Source organism: Rhinolophus ferrumequinum, chromosome 22 (genome assembly GCF_004115265.2).
Source record: "Rhinolophus ferrumequinum isolate MPI-CBG mRhiFer1 chromosome 22, mRhiFer1_v1.p, whole genome shotgun sequence".
In the NCBI taxonomy this organism is placed as follows: Eukaryota; Metazoa; Chordata; class Mammalia; order Chiroptera; family Rhinolophidae; genus Rhinolophus; species Rhinolophus ferrumequinum.
Window position 1 is genome coordinate 51,236,542 of NC_046305.1, and position 21,553 is coordinate 51,258,094.

A 21,553-nucleotide genomic window follows, 5' to 3' on the forward strand; every position below is an offset into this window, starting at 1 on the left:
GAGTTTGAACTTAGGTCTTCTAGCTGTGTGACTTTGGACAAGTTGCTTTATCCCTCTGAATGTCAGTTTTTTCATCTGTAAAGTAGGACTAGTAATAATAACACCTACTTTGGAATGTTGTTAAGAAGATTAAGAGATATAATCCTTTTAAACTGCTTGGCACTGTATTTAGTGAGCTCATAGGTGTTTAGTAGGTGATAACTATGGCAAATATGGCATTTAAGAGCCTTCATAATTTGTTAATAGCATCTTCCTGCCTTTCTAGCCTCATCTCCTGACACATCATCCTATTCTAGCTTCACTTCCCTAACACCCAATTCTCTGCCATGTCTCCTGCTTTTCCTTCTTCTTAGAATCCCTTTCTTTTCCTGTCTATCTGGCAAAATTCTAATTGTACAGACCAGTGAAGTCTTCTTGCACACTCATTCCTTTTCCTAGAACAGTTCTCATAATCATGGAGATCATACCTCCTTGATTCTCTAGAATAGTTCCAATCTCAAAGAGTCTGTGGTATTGTCTAAGCCTCTGTATCAACTTCTCTTCCCATTTTTTTATTCTGAAAGTATGGTTGTCAAACCATAGCACATGCACACACTCCAAGACGGCACCTATTACATTTTATTCTAATGATTTATGTTTCTGTCTCTCTCATTAGTCTATGATCTTTTTGAGGGTAGGGACTTTATCTTCATCTGTGTATGCCAGGAAACTCTCATAGTGGGACTAAATAATTTTAACGAATGAATTAATGAAGGGCTGTTTGAATAAATTAGGTAACCATCCTCTTATTTTGCCTCTGTGTTGATCTTGGCAGCCCCTAGCCCATCCATTCTGACCTTAGGAACTGTTCAAAGATATGAAGGTCACTTTAATAAAGCTGGTGTGTGAGTGTGTGTGTGTGCTCTATTTCCTTCAAATCTGTATTCGTAGCCATATTTTGAGATCACGAAATTGTCCCCCTTTTCCAAAGTATATATTGGTGAACTCCCTTTTCCGTTTCCTTGGAGGCAGCAAGCCAACATGTCCTGCTCTGCCCCTCCTTCCACACCCTGCCACATCATTGAAGACCTGCTATGCCCGGAATGTTACTGGGCAGAGTGGCTCCATGACTCAGAGCATCCTGGGGATTGAGTGGGAGTGGGGGCAGAGACAAGGTTTGGGGAGAAAAGATGGGAGACACCCCTAGCCCAACTTTAAATGTTGCCTTCATTCATTCATATAGTCAAGAGACATGTGTTGGGCACCTACTCTGTGCCAGGCACTACTCTAGATCCTTGAGATATAAAAATAGATAAGATGTAGTCTTTGCCCTGAAATGTTCACAGTGTTATGAGGGAAACCAACAAGTTAACAGACTGACATAATACAAGGTGGTAGAAGTAACAGTAGCCATTTTCTGGTATAGAAAGGAGAAACAAAGACCCCTAAGAAGCTGCAAAATAAGGATGGATCTCTTTTTTCCGGAAGGCTGAAATAAATTTCATAGATCCAATCCCAGGGAGAAAACCCCATTTGACCTCCTGGTAAGTCAATTATTTGACTATTTCCAATTTAAAAATCAGAAACAGCTTTATCTCTACACCGGCTGATTTCTAAAATAACTCCAGAAATGATAGCAACTCCATGCCTTTTATGGAAACAAGGATAATTTATTCAACAAATATTTATTGAATGCCTATTAGCCAAATCGTATGCTAGATGGTGTGCCCACACCTGTCTATTTTTTGTACTGTTTAATTGGGTGGGGGGTATAGATGTAGGCAATCATAAAATACTTCAACACTACACAATTCCTCTGCTTTGGAATTACAAATGGCAATCCAATCATCTCAGTACCCAAAGGAGAATGAATAATCCAGCAGGTGGCAGCAGGGAAACAATTATTTTACATCTTGACGCTGGAGGGGTAGAAGGTAGAAAGGTCAATGCCTGGGGATAGTCTCTGCCTGGTCAGGTCCTAGGTTCCCTTTTGAAGACCCAGAATATATCCGGATAGAGGATAAACCAGGCCATCTTAGGGTCTACCAAACCTAGGATTTTTTTTCCATTTTCCTTCATTTATTCATTCCACAATAATGAAAGAGCCCCTACTATATGTACAGAGCCACATCAAGAGAGGAGCTGAAGATACAAGGGTAAATCAAACTGGTTGCTCTCCAGCAGTTTAATCTCTTCAGAGAGACACAGTCAGGTCTTCAATCTCCAACCGAGTTCACATCCTCCAGGGCACTTTGTTAAAACTGAGTAGGTACGAAGACTAAAATGGGGATATGCTCTGTGTATCTTCCATCCCTTTTGGAGCACAGATAAACGAGAGTTAGAGGCCAAGGGCTCAGAGCACGGGAAGATTGTGATATGGTTTGATCACTTTCCTTTTTGACAGGTCATCATTTATCATATTTACTGAACTCTGTCACTGTGCCCAGCATTGCGTTTGAGGCCAACGAAGTGTAAGATCTGTTTCGAAAGTCATTCAGAGGAAGGCAGGACACGACATGCACGCACGTTAAACTAAATAGTAAACAAAGCAGTAAAGCTGAAAGAATGCTTGGTGGCATGTGATATTTTGCGATAGTCGACTGCTTAACCTCTCCGACTTGCCCCTGGCGCTTCTATCGGGAGTTCTTCCCTGGGCTGTGAAATTGACAGGGCCCGCCAAGCCGACTCTCATCCCTATCTCAGGCGACGCAACCCAGTCCTTTCAAAGAGCCGAATGGAAATGGACCCACCGAGCCACCGTCGGGGCAGTCTGCGCCCCGGGGCGCGCACGTCTTCAATCCTTGGATTCGTTAGGGCCCGAGGGACCTGCGTCACGTAACTAGTCGCGGCCTCCGGATTGGCTGTGACCCTCTCGGGTCCTCCCTCCCCCCCCACTGAGTGGGCTGGAACGCTGGGAAGGCTGGGCGCATGCGCAGTGCCTGGATTTCACTGGCCGCCCGGAGCGGTGGAGTTGGGCGATAAACAGGCTGTGTGACTAGGGAGGAGGGGGAAGGGGCGCTCGCTCCGCGGGGACTTCTCACGCCCCCTTATTCCTTTACGTGTGATTTGGTCGGGACGTGTGGTCCCGGCCGCCGGCTTGAGCCTACTCTCTTGTGAAAGGGTAAAGTAGCTCTGGCGGAAAGCGGTTCAAGTTGCCGAGAGGGTGCGAGACGCGGGTCGTCCCCCATGCCCGCGGAATGGTGTGTCCCTGAGCTGGTCCAGGAGCCGGCCCGACGTGTCTGAGAGAGGCCCGGGAGGGGGCGGGAGGGGGCCCGCAGAACGCGGGTTCTGTGAAGAGACGTGGGGAAGATTCGACTCCGAGAAGAGGAAGAACCGGATTGAAGGGGAGCGAGGCCGTGAGGGGGAGGGGGCTGCCAAGATGGCGTCGGCCTCCTCTGGGCCGTCGTCGGGCGGGTTTTCGTCGGTGGATTCCGGGGTTCCTGGCTGCACCTCGTCCTCAGGTAATCAGGGCGGGGCGTGGGCAGGGGGCGGATGACGGCTGTGCGGTGGGAGCAAAGAGCGAGGTGTGGGAGGGCACCTGTAGCTGGGGATGTCCGAGGAGGTGCCGGTTAGGAGGACAGATGGCTGGGCTTTTCCCGTGGCTGGGCTTTCAAATAGCAGGGCTTTCTGAGCGGGCCGGGGAGTCCGAGGAAAGGATGGATTGGACTGGGCAAACGGAGGCCGTCGACAACGCTGGCTGTCTTCGAGGAGGCCGAGTTGAGGACTCGAAGGAATAGGGTCAGGAAGGGCTGGAGATGGACGGCGAGGGTTAGGGAGGAAACAGCAGGGAAACCGAAGGGAGTTGAGAAAAGTCAACGGAGGCCTCCTAAGCGGGGAGGAATCAGTGTGAGAGGCCAGCTGATTGTGTGTGGGGTGAATGGGATAAAAATATGGAAGAAAAGCCACGGGACTTAACAGATATGGAAGAGTGATGACACGCTTTCGATTGCTGGGGAGTTGAGGGAATTGGGAATTTTGTTGAGGGTGGGAGTTGCTGGAGACGTCCTTTTCCTCGGAGGCTCCCCCTAATGCGTCATTCCTTTGCGCTTGGTGCCCCCATCCTCCCACATACCCCGGCGTGTGCTCGCACAGACACGTTTTACCAAACATCCAGCCTTGACGACTCCTCTCTCTCCACTCACCGAGTTTGGGAAGGAATGAGAAGTTTTGAAGGGAGCCTGAGGGACGTGGAAAATGAGGGTTAAAGGAGCCTACTAACAGACGGAGAAGGTGGAATGATGCAGTAGAGGCTGAGAGAGGTGGTGTTGTGAAGCAGGTGTGAGGAGGACGGAGTTGGGGGGGGCTCTGAGTGCTGTGGGGAAATACTGGATTATATAATAGGAAATGGACTGCAAGAATGCTTAGGCTCTGTGAGGAAATGGGCCCTTGGAGAATGGAGCCAGGGACGACCGCGCAAAGTAGTTAGAAGCTATGGAAGATTGAGGGAGGGCTGAGGAACCCACAAGAAAAGCAACAGATTGTGTGTAGGAGGGAAAATGTGTGGTGTTGGGATGTGCATGTGTGGGGGGAGTTTGAGTCAGAAACTGTTCTAGAGCTTCCACCAGAAATGTCTGGTGTTCCACCGTGACTGCTGCCTCTACACTGTAAACAGGACAGGCGACCAGGTGTAGGGTGCTTAGCTTGAGATGTTGACATTCCTTAAGCCTGGGATTGGATCCCTGCCATTTTGAGTTGGCTAAATAGACGGTTCCACCTTTCATATTCAGCTCAGATGAGCTCATAAATGGTCACAAATATCTTCTTCATAAGACGCAGTTTTATTTATGTACATACTATTTTTAGTTTCTTGAGAGGTGATTTTTTTTTTGGTCTTTCCTATAAAAGCAGTAGGGGGCCAGAACAACTCATGTTGCATCCTAAGCGTGAAGAAGGAGAAAGTAAAAATGACCAGTTTTTTTAATATAGTAGCTCTTAATTTAAAATCTGTTTTTCCCCCTGCTCCAGTGCAAGAAAGAAGAATGGTCATGTGTGCTCTTTACACATCTTAACTATCAAGCCAGGTATTCTCTCTGTTAGAATCCAGGTTAATCTTAAAAACCACTTGTTTATATCCCAAAATTTGACTCGGCCTCTAACTCATGAAAGTATTGGCCAGGTGGACAGATTTAAGAGTAAAAGGAAATATTTCTTTGTCACTTACTGATGCGTCTTCCTCCTCTTCCATCTACTCCTGTTTCACCCAGTCCTATCTTTTTGAGATGTTACTATTTGATATTTTTGTATATTTTTATGTTTTCTGCCAGATCTTAGGGCCAGCAGTTAGTAAAATTCAGATTGTATAAATGTTTTTTCTGTTGTTTTTACCAGAAAGTCACATGTTAGTTTTCAGTGGACTTTGCATGTTCTTGACTCTACTGTCTTCATATCCGAAGTCAAGGTGTAAAGATGTCAAAAAATAAATAGCTTTAGATTCCTTTTGGTAGCTTTGTTTCTTACACCCTCCTTCTCTGCTGCTTTTTTTTTTTTTTTTGGCAGTTATAGCACTTTCTTCCACAATCAGCAGTTCTTACCACATTAACTATTTGTAGATCTTTGAAAGTGGTAACAGGTACAGAGGTAACCAACGTGTATAGAGCTTATTTGGCGAGTCTTCACTCTTACTACGTTTTCTGGACAACCCCACTTAGATACAGTATGGGACATTCCTTACTCCTTTGGCCCAGATCTTTGCTGAGTCTGGTGTCATGCGCACATCTGGAGTTCCCATCTCCGTCACGGCAAATTTCCAGGTTTCTTTGAGAGCCCAAGGGGCACACTTCTCAAAACCCGCTTCACGAATGCGCTTTGAATGCTAATGGTGGAATCTCTGGTCACTACCTCACTGATGGCAGAATGGCCGTTCTTATCGCCACCCTTCACTGCGGGAGCCATTCTGCCGGGCCCACGTGGGAAAGCCCTCCTTCTCTGCTTCTTTGGCAAATATTGAAATAGTTGGATTAAGAAAAATGGGGAGCATTTGAGATCTTGTTCCCCGGCATATGTCATCATTTTGGCTCAAATAAACTTATAAAAATTCTCAAAAAAGAAAGAAAGAAAGAAAAATTCTGTTCGTAAGTATTCCTGAAAACATTATGGGATTATGGTGTGTAAATACGCAATACTGACTTTTTTCTGTATCTGCATGTTCACTTAGGTTTGGGCTTAGTAAATGCAAAAAAAAAGGCTATTAAGGATGGCTTTTATTTGTGATTGGTGGAGAGCAGTGCTCCGGATGGATGGGACGTGGAGAATTAGGCATCGTCAGGAATAAGCGATGGTTCATGATTTCCTAAATTGGTAAAGGCTAGGCGGCTAGCCTTACAGACATTCAAGGTAGGGTGTGTGTCTACCTTTTAACCATCCTAAGACTAATTTATTGTTCTTAGATGTTTAGCTGAACTCAAATTTTGGTGAAACTCGGAAATACTAAAAGCAAGATTCCCTGGCAGTGTTGAAAATGGATACAAAATAAGAACGTCAGGATTCAGGGCAGATTGATGTTTTAAATAAGCCACTCATAACCTTTGGAGGCTCAGAATCTTCTGGCATGCAAATAGGAAGGACAGGTTGTTTAGAACATTTGTTCCCTGCCAGTGTTAAACTCCGGTCTAGATTATTTCACCGTTAAACCAGAGCTGGTCTTTTATGCTGCTGACAAGTGAAATACAGAGGGTAGCACAAACCATATGCTCTGAGAGATGTTTGACATCTTTTCCCATTGGAGTAATTTGGGGGAGGCAATTATAAATAAATATCAGCTTACAGCAGCCATCAGTTTACAGCAGCCAAGAATAAGAATAAGTGGCTTATTCTTACACTTTGGTTGTTAATAAAAGGTGATGCAGTTTGCTGGCTGGTATCAGCTGCTTCGTGGGTAAAGGAAATGTAGTCCATCTCTTCCTTTCTCCCCCATCATCGTTATTTGGACACTGGTAGCATGACTTAAAAAATAAAATCAGCCCTGATCAAGTGCTGTTGACAGTGTAACCATCTGTCACAGTAACGTTCAGAGAGCACATTTCCCTATTTGTGGTTTGACTAGTCCAGCAAGAGCTTGAAATTTGGCTGCTGAATCCCCTTTTCACTACCAAGAAGGCAGTGGAAAGGGGGCAGCGTTTTGGAGACTTGATTTGAAGTTAATGGAGGAGTTAGAAAGTAAAGTTAGAATGCTACGGTGTACACTGCTCCCCTGAAATTAGAGCTGTGTGATAAAATCACGTATGACTCCCCCAAGAAAAAGAACTTGAAACCTTAGCTGATCTGAACCGGCAGCTCCTTTTGCTTCAGGCCAGAACATTGCTGAAATTACCACCCTTCACCTGTATGATTTTATCATAAGCATAATGCTTTAGAGATAAATGTACAGCTCTTCTCCCCACCCCCACCCCCCTACTTTTTTCCCCCTTAACTACGGACGGAACCCCAGAGGACACAGGCATTTTTGCTTGGGACCTTTATAGTAGGGCACCCTCATCAGTCCTTGATTTTGGTGGCTTTGTTCTTCCCAGCAGAGCCCTACCAGTAAATGAGGCTGTAGTCTGATAACTCCAAGTGATAGGGATTTTGTTGAGGGTTGTCGTCTGTGTTCTTTGTATACAGTGTAAGCCATTTGTCGGTTGATCCCCTTACCTTTCAATTCTTCCATACTACTGAAAAGTCATGTAACTTAAATCACTTTACTGGAGCGAGAAACTGAAATTTGGAAAGTCATGTAGTCAGAATATCACCAGGTACCATTTTGGTTTGATACTTTGTAAGTAGGGAGAGATTTTTCTGTTTGCTTTCTTTTCAGGGGGTTTTGACACCCCTCCCCTCCTTTCGCTTTTGTCGCCTTGATAGATTCTGCCAGAGAACTGATATCAGAATGTCCTTTTTTTGATTAACCATTTATTTCTGCCATGGCTGCTTAAGCTTTTGACTATCAGAATAGTATGTTTTGCTTGTTAATTTCTGTGTGCTGCTCTGGGTTGATATAAAACTCTTGTGATTAATAACTGCTCAAATACGTACTAACTAGTACATATTTTATCAACTATTTTTCTTTATAATGAAATCTGTAGCTTGTAAAGTGAACAACAGAGATAACACCAGGCCAGAGACAGCACTGGGGAGAAGGGAGGTGATTATTTGATCCTTGAAGCTGACTATTTTCTTGCAGAATTTTGAGATATTCTTGCCATAAGAAAGCAGTAAGACCAAAGTTGTCACTTTCTTCTCTCTCTCTCTCTTTCTCTCTCTCTCTCCTCTTTTTACTAGGTGTATTTTCTTGATCAAGGGTAAAAGTATACTTCAGAACGTGTGCTATTTTCTGATAGCCTGGCGGAGGGAATCTTTCTCTGTGTTCCAAACCCCAGCCCCCCATTCAGTCTCACAGTGTTTGGACTGGTGGTGTTTCCTAGAGGAAACTCCTGAACCCATTTCCTCTATTGCACTTCACTTCTCCACCCTTTCCTACCAAAAGAGAGCATTGTTCACTTTCTACCTATGTGTTGATCCTGTTTTGTTCATATCTTTTATGTGCCACTATTGTTTCTATTACTGTTTTTTGTTTGAAGTCAATTTTTTTCCTCAACTGTTCCATCTTTTTAAACTTTGTCTCCAATCATTTTTCTTTCTCTTCCTGTGAAATTCCAGTCCATTTATTTGTAATGTCTGTATTCAATAGGTATTGAAAAACCTCTGATTCTGGAAGTCTCCATATTGTTGGAGTCTGAGGAAGACTTTGGCAGAAAGGGGGGGGGCAAGTTCCTACCAGAGAGTTCAATACATTGTATTATTTGTCTTGTATCCTTTAGTGAGCGATTCGGAATTTTAGTGTATGTGCTGCGGAAGCGAGCACAGCAATGTGGAATTAAGCCAGAAAAGCACTGCCCCAGATGGTCAGTCGATGGGGAGTGGGCTAAGGAAAGGTAAGCAAGGGAAGTTGGGGGAGGGAATCAGAAGAGGTTTTGTAGGATAGACACACCATTAGCTAGAGTAGAGTGGATTGGCTTTCCTTTGCACAGTGGAGGTAAACAAGCCTGGGAAACGTCAAGTTTTCATCGACAAGAACCTATGTGAAAGGAATGGCAGAGAAGCGACTTGGCCGTGTATCTCTGATTTCCTTGCATTGGTGGGTAATTGGCTTGAAGTGCAAAGTTGGGGCAATTAAGGCTCATTGTGATATCATTAAAATTAGGCTTTCTCTGCTGAAACGTACATTCCAACCCAGCAAGATTCATTGGTGTTTCAAGATAGATAAAGCCAGGTTTGTACATTGCATTAGGAGGTGGCAATCTGCCAGAAATCTCAGCTACCTCTTGGTCAAGGATGGCTTATCCTGGAGACTCGGGTCTTTTAAAGAAGGACTCAGATTTTCTTCATGTTTTCAATCAAAGTTTTAGTGCCAAGAAATACATATTCGAGGCCTCCGAACCATAAAATTTGCCTTGTAAAACTAGAAGGAAAAGTTTATCACTAGAAGGAAATGTAGAGATCTTTCATTGCACTTTCTCATTTTCCAGTTTAGGAAACTGAGGTTGAGAGGTTGTTACCAGTGGCAAAGATGTTGCATAAAAGGCTGTGTGTGACCAAGATGAGTCTTAGTACCTTTGTGGCTCATTCTTTGCTGCTTAATTGGCTCTTAGCTGTGGTAGCTCAAGCTGCTTTCTAGCTTCTAGTTTCTAGGAGCGTCCTTGCTTTTCTGATTTTTTTCCTAGAAGATCCTTGAAAAACTGAAACTGATACCTGCTAGGAAACAAAATTTAGCTTTTCTCTGAGCTGTGGCTACCTTTTTTAAAAATAACACTCTCTCTTAGAGCTGTGTGCTCAGCAATACTTCTTGTGAGGCAGGCTGACATTTGAGACATATTTCTGAGTGTTTTCATTTGGAGAACATATCGTGCCTCCCCTCTGCAGGGGTGTGCAGTACCTCTGGCTCTCAATCTTATCAACCAAACACCCCCCCTAAGAGTTAGCATTTTGCTTCTGAAAAGCCTGTTTGTCTCTGTGCTCTGTGTAGTAGGAATTACTGGCCACACGTTTAGGTAGTAGCATTGGTAGGTCTCCGGGATTGCTTCTCTGTGACCTGTTGAGACACAACTCCACTTGTCTGAGGAATGCACATCCGGCCGGCCTCTACTGTCCCCAAATTATATGCATACTTCAGACACCGAAGTCAGTCACACACTGCCTCTTAGTTGCTCGTCTGGTGGATGATGTCATCCCATCTCCGACGGAAATGCTTCTGCTCTGAAAACACAGGGAGAGGCTCTGGTATTAAGGTCAGCTCTGTTTCGTTCCACGCGCCGCGGGGAAAACAACTCTGGTTTCTGAGCTCTTTACTACCTGAAAATGTCTTTGTTCAGTGATCTCCTCTTTGAGTCCAACTCATTTCCCCTCTGAAGTTTGCTCTTTTCACACTTTTCAGAATTATAGTGATGGGTTTTTCTCCTCTTCTCCATTTTCTCCTTCCTCGCAATCGTGAGTCTCAGTCTCCAGTGGCTTAGTAGTGGCACATTTATGGAGAGTCACAGTGGTGTTTGGCCAAGTGACAAGGACCAGCCCTTCCAGTCCCTCCATCACCACAAACATAAGTAGGGTGGGGCCCAGACCAAAATGGAATGCTTCCTTAAGGCGACCCGTTCAGGGTTACTCAAGAGGAATTTTTTGTGACATGATGTGATGATTCGGCTTTGTATGTTAGCAAGAATGGAGTTGTTTTAACTTTGGCACTTTGATTCAGCTGCTTTCAAATTATTTTAGTAACAGTAAAGATTATGAAAAAAATTATTTTCATAATTCAGAGGCTAGGTCTTTTAGATTTTTTCAAGTCTTGTCATCCTGGAGATACGCTGAAGTTAGGTACCCCTGTTTTATGGACAATATTGATATTCGGAAGGATATGAGAAATAAACCCCTTCTATGTGCTGATGTAGGTTTGTTTCAGGTTGAATAGGCCTCTCCAAGTAATATGTAGGAGAGAGAGTGAGTAGAGGGGTCAGGCTTATTTGTAGCTTGGGATTGTCGGCAGCATTCAAGGCATTTTCTTTTCATATTTTTCCTTCTAGTCTGTCCCTGTAGCAGCAGCATAAGAGAATTGTAATGACCTTGAGTTAATGTGTGGTGTGGCGAGTTATGTTGCTCTGTATGTGTGGGACTGTTGAGTGGTGGTTTACAGGGGAAAATGGGTTATACAACCAAAGAGAACACCCATAAAGCCACCTGGGTGTGTGTCTTTTCTTTAATTGTTAAATTGTCGGTGTAATTACTTGTTAATAGAAAATTTTTGGAGGTAAGGAAAAATAGAAATTTAAAGTTGCAAAATCAACCTAACCCCACCATTCAAGATAGTCATATTTTAACATTTTGGTATACGATCTTTTGGACCCCTTGCTACGTGTATAAATACATGTGAATTTAGAGGTGCATTTTTCAAAAATATTACGTAATTTTTTTACCTTTTCCAACAACTTATTGAGACATGCTATCCATGAATACACATAGAAATTATGGTTATATACTATTCCATTTTATGACTACACCACAATTTATATCACCAATCCCTTGTTCATTTGATTCTTTCCAGTTATTGTATCTATTATAGTTATTATATACAGTGCTGCATTAAATATCTTTGTATATTCATCTTTGTTCACTTGACTATTTCCTTAGGATAAATTCCCACTTCTGGGTCAAATTTTACATACTTGTTTTTAAGGCCTTTTGCTACGTATTGCCAAATTGCCTCCAAAAGTGGAAGATCCTCAAATAAAATGTGTACATGTTCTTTTTTTTTCTTTTTCTTAAAGATTAGAAGCCTGTGTGCAAAAGAGTTTTATACCTGACATTTTTTTGCCAACCTGAAATCACTCTGGAGTGAAATGATTTGGGTTACAAATTGTTTTTTTTGTTTTGTTTTTTTTTAATTTATTGGGGTGACAATTGTTAGTAAAATTATATAGATTTTAGGTGTACAATTCTGTATTACATCATCTATAAATCCCATTGTGTGTTCACCACCCAGAGTAGTTCTCCTTCCATCACCATATATTTTTGGGTTACAAATTTTGTGACTTGGTATTTTTCTACCAGAGCTTTTCCTTCTCTCATTTTTTGGACATTTATCTACAACTGCAAAAAATGCATCTCACATTTCACAATGTGGTGCTGGGGCTCAGGCCAGATCCTGTTCGTAATTTTGAACTTGAGAGTTTTTTAAAAAGCTATGCTTATTCTGCTATAAGCAAGTACAACCCAGAAGTAAGTGATAACTTTCTGTTTTTCCTCATTTAGGTTCCAATTTTCTGTGCTGTGGGGTCAAGCATGAGAGAGGTAGATCTGATGTGTATCTGCTGAAGAAGCATGAGCTCGCATTCATTGGCAGCCAAATCCTCTGCCGCGTAACAATTGCAGACCTGTAGTGTTAGTGCACGGTCTTCTTCTGCGAAGGCTGTGGCTGTCTTGTAAGCGCAATGTACTTCAGCTCCCATTTCCCTCTGCCCTCTCCAAAACAGATGCTATCTTCACACAGAAGTATCTTTTCTCATAGTTCCATGATACACACGAATCAATCCACTACCTTTTGTCTCCCTCGAAATCTTCCCATAGCTTCATTTCCTTTTGTTTCAGTAAATGAGTCTCCACTCTTTCCCTCTCTGCTGTACCTCTCTTGCCCCGACTTTCCCATCTTGTAGATGGAGTTTCATAATTCACAGGGATAATAATAATTGCTTGTTTTTATAGAGTATATATAAGTGCTGTGCATGACTTACTTAATTCTTATAACAGCCCTGTGAGATACATGGTATTATTTCTCCATTTTCGACATGAGGTAACCGAGGCCTGGAGAGTTTTACTAAACTTGTCCAAGGTTACCTGGTTAGTAAATGGTGGACCTCGTATTCACACCTAGGTGCTCTGACTTCAGAGCCCACATTCCTCCCTACTCTGTTGTAATTGCTTCCTCACTAACCTGAAAGTTTGTGTGTGAACTAACTTGACTTAACAAATTAAATATTTGTTGTTGAGTGGGTATTGACCGAACCAGTAATCCTTGGTGAAGGAGAGAACAGTACAGAAGGAAACGTACCCTTCTGATTGTATAACAACTCTCCTAAAAAAGCAACAAAATTCTGAGCTCCTCTGTGTGTAACATGTGGAGTCATGGATCATTCTTGCAGAAACTATTTTGAAGTTAATGTGGATTTATGCCAAGGATTGGTAATTGAGGCTGCAGTCAATTCCAAGATCCCTAAAACAAAACAAAAGCATTTGCCTGTCAGATGCCCTCTTTTTGTCCATTGCAGATTCAGTAATCAAGCCTTCTGCTTTTAATCAGAGCAAGTCATGGTCCCGCATGCACCAAAAAGAAAACTCTCGTCTGAGATGAAGGAGCCCTTTTTTTCCCCCCTCTGTTAAAATTGTTGCTGTCTTACTGCAAAGACAAAAGGTACTTTACACTGCTAGTGAGAACCTACTGCTAAGTGCCCTTGTGCTTTCTTGTCCCACCTAGACTCTCCTTGACCAGGAAGCTGAAGACAAAAGATGGTTCAGAAAAAAAGAGTTAAATTGGAGCTTAGGAATGTGGATTCCAGTTCTGGCTCTGTCGCTGCCTTTGAGCTCATCCCTGATGCTCTGTGCTTTTATTTATAAAACAGAGGGTTAGACTAAAAATCTCAAAGGCCCTTTATGAGTGATTTTTTTCATAATATAAATGGTTATTGATTTTTTAGCTTGAAAATGGACCAGCAGCTTCACTTGTGGCTGAAAGAGCTAAGTTTTCAACTTGTTATACTTAAAAATCAGTTCTCATTAACAGCTATAGATTTCAGCCAGACTGAGCACGCCCTGAGTAGAATGAAAAAGAAAAATTCCCAAAGTGAGTACACCATTGCTTCTCTAGGTCTTTCACATTATCTTCTTTCTGTAGAAGGACTACGCCTCAAAGTCACCATAGTTGGCTCTGTATCATCTGTTGACATACTCATAAATAAGTTACTTGAACTATTATTTTTTCTGATGCAGCCTGTTTGTCATGACTTTATTTTTTTCTTTCCCGTAGAGCAACACTAGCTAGTTGTTTAAATGCTTCTTGGTCCAAGGCCTGTTCGTAAGTAGGGGTCCCACAGTCATGAAGGAGGCAAATTGTGGACATGAATTAGGCCGTTAGTATAATATAAAAACAATTGCACTATTAGAACTTCCTCCCAAATGCTTGCTTTCGCTAGAGAAAACCTCTCAGAAAGAAGCCAGCTCCGATGGAGACGCTTATCTTATCCAGACTTGCTTTCTTTTATTCTGTGGTATTTTTTTCCCTAAATTTTTAATTATAAAACTTTTCAGACATGCACAAAATAGAGATAGTAGTATAATGAACTTCCACATACCCATCTGCTAGCTTCAGCAGCACCATTTGGCCAATCTTGTTGCATATATTCTTCTCCCGGCCGCGGCTGCTGCCGCCGCCACCAGCACAACCACCACCCCTCCCTGGGATGTTTTAAAGCAAACCCAGTCTTCATGTGATTTCAGCCATAAATACTTCAGAATGTATCTCTACAGTGAAGTACTCTATTTAGGGGGGGGGGGGAAGGGGTTGAAACAATACCCACAGATGCATTGGCACAGCTACAACACGAACAAGTTACTGAATTTCTCCTCTCAAGGACCCTGTGTCGGAAATCTTTGTAGCTTATTTTCTAATCAGCATCCAGACAAGTTTCACACATTACATTTGGTGGATATGTCTCCTAAGTCCTTAATTAAAAATTCCCACACCCTGTAGTATGGTTTTGAGGGCTAAACAAGATGTGTTTGTAAGCTTTTAAAGGGCCATAAAAATATAAATTGTTTGGTCAGTGGAGAGAAAGCCCTCCTAAGAACGTTTCAGCATTTCAGTTTAGTATCGTGGTCAGCATTAAAATGAAATAGGAGGATGTGGAGATCTCCAAGTGATGAAGAAAAAAGCAGAAATAGTGTGCGTTCCTCCAGGTCAGGAACATAAAACTTGTCCAGAGAGTCTAGCATAATTCCTGATGTATAACCGATGATCGATAAGTAGTTGAATAAATGAAAATGGGGAGGAGCAGAAATAATTCTGCATTGAACTGCTGCTGAGATGTGTTAGAATGGAGCCAGTGAGGAGAAGCCGGTCTCAGAGCTTCTCTATAGCATGTGTAGCCGAGCTGTCAGCCTCTGTACCCCCACCCTGGGATAATGTGCTCCCCTTTCTTGCAGCACACGCCACGTTGCTAGTGTGGACTGCTGGTACTGTGGCCATATTAAGTCATCCTTCCGAGTTTTGCCTTAGATGGGGAAAGGCAGGTCTCACATTTCTCAGGAGAAAGCTTTTTCCCCGAGAAAAGTAAACTTGAACATTGGAACCCTTTCGTCTATTCAGTTTCCCTACCCAAAAGAGAATGACATATAAGGATCGTCGATGTGGATTATAAAATGCTAACATCCTTATGAGAGTATTTTTCACAAAGATGCTAGAGAAACTTTCTGCTGATTAATATTCTGCTGATCTCTGTCTCTCTTCACTCCTCCTCCTCCCCTTCCCTCTGTTCCCCTCCTTGTTTTTTACCTTTTTCCCTTTTTCTGTACTGATAGAAGAGAAAGCTTGATTTTGAGGTGATCGGGTACCATGCTGGTGAGTCTTCAGTCTCATGGACTTCTCAGTAGACAGTTTCTCATTGGCAGAGCTGTGGACCACTTTGTTAGCCTTTAGCTGACGGTTCCCTGCAATGTCACTCTGCTCTTCATTGGGTTTCTGGACCAAGCTGGATGGTCTGGCAACATTGGTAAAATTCTTTAGGTATTTTTCTCCTCCCTTCCATTCTTCTTTGGTAGGTTGGAGCTCTGATCTGTGCCCGAGGGGCAAAACTTCAGGCAAGGAAGAGAGTGAGTCTTGGATCCTGATTCTCCTCCTCCCTGTGTTACTTGGTCTGATTATTATCATTAATATTTAAACCCCAGTATCTTTCTGACTGCCTCAGCTGGCGCTAATCCCTGCTTTACAGTTGCAGATAGGTAAGCAATTGGCACCAAAATCCCACTGATAAGTCCTCCGGCCCTCGGCCCTCGTTCTGGGTACTTTACAGGGGTTAGCAGCCCTAGAGCTACATGTTTGTGTGACAAAACTAGGAGAGGTAACAAAGTAAGAAAGCCCCACACCCACTCTGCTTTAAATCACTTACCTGCTTTTTCCCCCATTGCTTAACTTTGTCCAGTAACTCCTTGCAAACAGACAAGGTTATTTTCTAGGTGAGACTGTCAGACGAGGACTGGATGTTGGCTGTCCTTGGTTCTGCCAGATCCCTTCCACGCCTACCCTCTGAGTAAAAGAGGAAGGGATCGGCCAGGCCCTGACCAAGAAGTCCAGAGGCAGTGTTTGTCTTCTCAACTAAAAGCATCCGATTTCGTCACAGAGAATCACTGATTCTGGAGTTGTGTGTGTGCACTTTCGGGGGGTGGGGTGGGGAAGCTGAGGGGTTGGGGAGGAGCCAAGTACTTTGCGATACTAATTAGAATTTCACGAAGGCCTGGGTAATTGAACTTTACACCTTGCTGTGGGCCCAGCTTTGCTCTCGCATTAGCGATCACATATGACAACATATTTGTGTAGCACTTTACAGTCCGTAAAGTACTTTGATTTAGCTTAGCTCATTTAATCTTTGCATAACCTAATACAGCTTCCTCTTTTAGTGAAATATCCAGAACAGTTTGCCGGGTGTAACAGGAATTTGAACCCAGGCCTTCTGATTTTTAAATAGCTCAGCATGTTGACTTGCTCTTGGCTACAAGGTTGTAACGTATAAAAGGTTTGACTTATCTTTTTGTTGGTGGACGCCTCCAATTTTGCAGTAAGTCAGTAGCAGCATTAATTATAAATCTGAGTCATCCTGGCTTATTTGTTCCTTGGAAGCATTAGCTTAGGGTTCCCGTCCTAATTTTCCTGGTCTTTCACCAGCTCAAGTCGACCTTATTGACGCTGGACCTCCCTACAAACGGGCTAGATTATTGAGCTCTAGTGTTTGCCCCATTTTCTGGGTCATTTTATTTAGCATGTCTTCCTAACAGCGAGGTGACATTTCCTTGCCTCCTTTTTGGGGAGAGAAATGAAAGCCATCTGTTCCCCATTTTTTTCCACCCTGACTCAGCACGAGGAAGGAAATTTTGCTGCTCTGCTTGTTAGTACCAGAAATACTGGGTCTTCGGCCTTTGTACTACTAAGTGCTTTGTACTTCGGCCTTTGTACTGTTGAAGACTGTCACAGCCATTTCTCTGAGCCCAGTTAGATTCTGGAAGTCTCGGGGCACTTGCTTATTTGTCTTAAACAGTCATAATTAGGGATTTACCTGATTGTCCTTAATCCCATGTGTCTGTGTTGCTGCCTCACCATTAATCCTTATATGTGGATGGGAACTGGGGTCTTCACTCAGGTATTGACTTACAGGATTGAAGATTCATCCCGTTTGGACTCCCTTTTTTACTTTTCTTTGATATGGATGTTCTTTATTCCCTTTGAATTCTTTAGACCTAGAGTGAAGTGATATATCAGTAAGATAGAGTCCAACATTCTCCAATGTGAAAAGGGAAGGAAGTCTGTCGTCATGTGTCTCCGACGTGATAATGGAAGGTTATGGGGATGGCAAACCCCTAAGAATTGACTTAACCTGTCAGAGCAGATTTTTCTATAGATATGGTCTCTTAGTCACTTTCTACACATACTTATTCTTGAAATCTTTCCTAAGTTTAAATGGATAAAAGTCATAAATAATAATTATGAGATTTAACTACACACTTCTCTTACACATCTGCACTGGTTAAATATTTAGTAAGTAAAACTTAACATTAGTAAGTAAGTAAATGCCTACAAATTCCTGTTGAGTTTGCAGCAGAAATCAAGACGAGGCTATAGGGATGCAGAATCCGTTTCTGCCTGCACTGAATGCCTTTTCATTATTTTGACATTGCATTTTCTCCTCCTCAGCCTCCTCGTCTCCACAGATCAACGCTTTACCTTTTTTCTGAAATAATAGAGGACTAAAAGCTCCGTAATAAGCTCCGAAAGTTCTTAGCCTTTGAGTTCTAGAGGAAAAATGAATCAAAGCCCAGATTCTCCAGTGTCTTGGGGATGTCTTACGCCCTTTCTCTTTCAGCCGTGGGATCAGTGTGATCCTCTGACTCTGATGTTAGACGTATTAAGAACAGATATATTTCCCAGAACAAACGTGAATACTGGAGTAAGAAAAGGGACTAGAACAGAATGGAATGTACGTAAGGGCTCTGTGGGCACGAAGGAGGGAGAGGAAGGACATTTAAAAATCTCTCCAGAAGGATCTGGTATCACAGAGCAGGAGGCAGGAAGTTCATGGTCAGGTCTAGCTGGACTCAGACCCTGATTCTTTCAGTGTGCGTGGTGGAGACTGTGTGTGTGTGTGTGTGTGTGTGTGTGTGTACGTACACACACTTATGATTGTGTTTTGTTTATTTTTGAACAGCATCTGGAGTCAAGAGATCCACGACATCTGAGGTAAGTTGCATGTTGATATGACGGCTCTAAAACTTTAATTCTGCGATAGGAAGATAGCTCTTTACGACCTTTGTTTTCCCCCACTTGGGTCTTGAGAGCTAGACAGGGTTCTTACATCTCTTCGGTAAGCTAGAAATTACACAGCTCTCCTGTTGCAGTTTGGTATGGATATTAACACGAGCTCATTTATTGAGCATTTTGTAATGTAGCTAATGCAATGTACCAAGGAGTTAATAATGTGCCTGAGTGCCCTTTGAGGGAACCCTTAATCTAATCCTGCAGACAGCTTCCATGAGGGAAGAGCTGCTGTTATAATCCATGTTTTACACATGAAGGAAGTGAGGGTAGAGCTTCCATAGCTTGCTCAAGGTCCCACAGTTAAGTGGGATTAATGAGTGGGGGACTGAAACCCAGGCAGTGCAACACTAAAGCCCACTCGCGTGTTTCTGCTGTTACTGCCTCCTGGTTGCGTAGCTCCTGGGAATTGGAATAACTTCTTTTAACCATACAGAAGCTTTTCACTTCCAAAGTTTGTCTTTTCTGTGCAAAATAGTTTCCATTTGCTTAACTTTCTTCCCACAGAGTATTTTCCAACCCTCTGCTTCCTTCTTGCCTCTGCTGGGTTTTGTGATGGGGGCGGGACCTCAGAATGTGGGCCCTTTTTGCCTGTGATTTTATTTTAGGCTTTTCTCTGAGAACATCTTCCAGGATCTGTGAGGATATATACTGGGATTTTTCTGGCACTGCCGCCTTAGCGAGAAGAGGAGAGCTTGCCGATCAGACCCTAGGATCGCGACATCCTCCTTCCTCTTGTGTGTTTGCCTTCTGGCTTACTGACCGACTTAATGGGTGTTGACATCGTGACATGCTGAGGACCTGTCTGTTGTGCTGGCATCATGGCCGTGGGGAATAGCCCTGCAGGCTCTGCTCTACTGGTTTTACTCCCTCCTTATTTCAGGGGCTGTCCTGTGAGTGGGAAGCAAAGCCATGTCACGTTCTCAGGAATCTCTTCGAGGCTCTGAGGCCCCTATCTCAGGGCGGTCGTCTTACTGCCTCAGTCTTTTAATTCCTGGGTTTGCATACTTTCATTTGCCAGTGGCTGGGTCATTTCTGCTGGTGCTTTCCATCTGAGCAATTAGTGTTCAGACTGGGTTGAAGGTTAGAGGGGTAGTAATTTCTGAAAGGAAGCTGGTGAAAAAAGACAGGCTCTCTGGAACTCTACTTCTAACCTGTCTCACTTTTGTGAACTGAGGTTTATCCTTTTTTTCTGGGGCTATTGCTTACTTCTCTTGTTCCTTTCCTTTAATGATACTCATTGTCACTTTCTATGTCATCTTTCTGAGGACCCAATATGAAATATGTGTCCCTTGGAGTTTTTTTCTATGTCCTTTCAGCCAGTTAATTCACTGCGAAGCAACCCTATCGCCATGTATTTGCATGGGGTGGGTCTTCTGAAGATTTTGAAAATGTTCATAAGCTAAAAAAAGGGTGTGTTGGTTTGTTTTGTTTTGATGTACCATCATGGTAGCTGTTTGGTTTATTGTGTGGGGATTATATACTAATCTTGGCTCTTCTTTTCAGGTGTCGTACGCCTCTGGCATGCCCATTAAGAAAATAGGCCACCGAAGTGTTGATTCCTCAGGAGAGACAACATATAAGAAGGTATGTCTGGGTGGAACCCTTTTATCTTACTCCAGGAAGGGATAATAGTTCTGTCCCCTTGATATTCTCCATGTTCTGTCCCATTTCTTGCTATCCTAAGCCTTTGCACAATAGCTGTCATACAACTTGGACTTCAGACTTCACAAAGGGTGAAGTGAATTTTCTCCCATCTGTAGGTGTGTGTGCAAATGAGAATATGCTTAATGGACAAATCTAGTATTGAATACTGTTTATTTCACAGAGCTGGAGAAATTGGGTTTTCCTGTTACGTATAAACATGTAACAAGGCCCACAGGCCATTCTTCCCTCGCTACAGGGAACCAGGTCTCTTGAAGTCTTTCTGTCTTTCCTCCAGTGCCTGGTTGTGCATAAAATCAAGGCCAGACCCCACCCAGCCTGGTAATATAGCAGGTCGAATGTTTTTCTGTGTGTGTGTGTGTGTTTTGATAAATTGTAGTTTCAGCAAGTGACTAGGGCCTAGAACACCTGCTTTTTGAGCTTTTAAATGAGTTGGAAAGATAGTAGTAATAGCCAAGAACAGAAAATTGAACTGGTGAAGAGACAACAGGACAACAACAGCATGTTGGGGTGATCCTGATTCTTCAGTTCTGGACTAATTTGGAAATGCTCAGGCTTCCCAAGGGGCAGTGTGCAGAGCAGCCCACATAAATTTTCTTGTGTCTGTTCTCTGCCTATATTGCATTGTTCCCAGTAATTGAGGTGGCCTGACTCCTTCTCAGTCAGGGACCTGACTCCCCGGCAATGCGCTCTGAATGTCAATTTAACAGACATTTATTGAGCTCTTCTTATGTGCTGAACAATGAGACAAAAAGATGAGTTTCTAGTCTAATTGGAGAGGCAGACGCTTTAAAGAAAAATACTAGTTATAAGTTTAATGCCCAATGAGGACTAAGTAGAAATATGATAACTGGTGAGGGTTAGGGATGAGGGAAATCATTTAGAACAAAACTGTCCAATAGAACTTTCTACAGAGATCGAAGTGCTATATCTGTGTTACTCAAGATGGCAGCCACGAGTCATGAATGTGGCTAGTAAAACTGAAGAAGTGAACTTTTATTTGAATTTTAACTTAAAGTGAAACAGCCATTGTGGCCGGTGGCCACTGAATGGACTGCACAGATCTGAGTGATGCAATATTTTTCCGTGGGATTCAAAGGCTGGATAGTAAGATGGGGGCTCGTGCATTTGTGTTTTGACCACAGTATGATCATTTTAAGTCTAAGTACTTCTGTTAGGAATTGAGGCTTTTCAGGCTTTCTTCTTCAGTTAGGAGGGTTATTTTATTGTTCTTGTTTCTTTTCCTTCCACTGTATTGTCCTTAGGATACCGGTCAGGTGCTGCCTTAGAGAACTGAAGCTTATAGCCGGGTAGTCA

The 21,553-nt window shown here is 43.0% G+C and overlaps 1 protein-coding gene across 4 annotated transcripts in view; it reads left to right on the forward strand.

The window, feature by feature from the left end:
* Window positions 1-2,913: 2,913 nt before the first annotated feature.
* PIP5K1A (phosphatidylinositol-4-phosphate 5-kinase type 1 alpha) overlaps window positions 2,914-21,553 on the forward strand; it is a 32,594-nt gene continuing 13,954 nt past the window's right edge. For 2 of the 4 annotated variants that reach the window (XR_004421497.1, XM_033092101.1), the window contains exons 1-3: window positions 2,914-3,440; window positions 18,465-18,496; window positions 20,078-20,158. Coding sequence is in view for 3 of the 4 variants with exons in the window: in XM_033092101.1 (XP_032947992.1) it covers window positions 3,359-3,440; window positions 18,465-18,496; window positions 20,078-20,158 (195 nt within the window). In the remaining variant the exon portion in view is untranslated. Of the gene's footprint in view, window positions 3,441-16,576; window positions 16,599-18,464; window positions 18,497-20,077; window positions 20,159-21,553 lie in introns of those variants that run through there. The other 2 variants (XM_033092099.1, XM_033092100.1) reach the window with 2 other exon arrangements.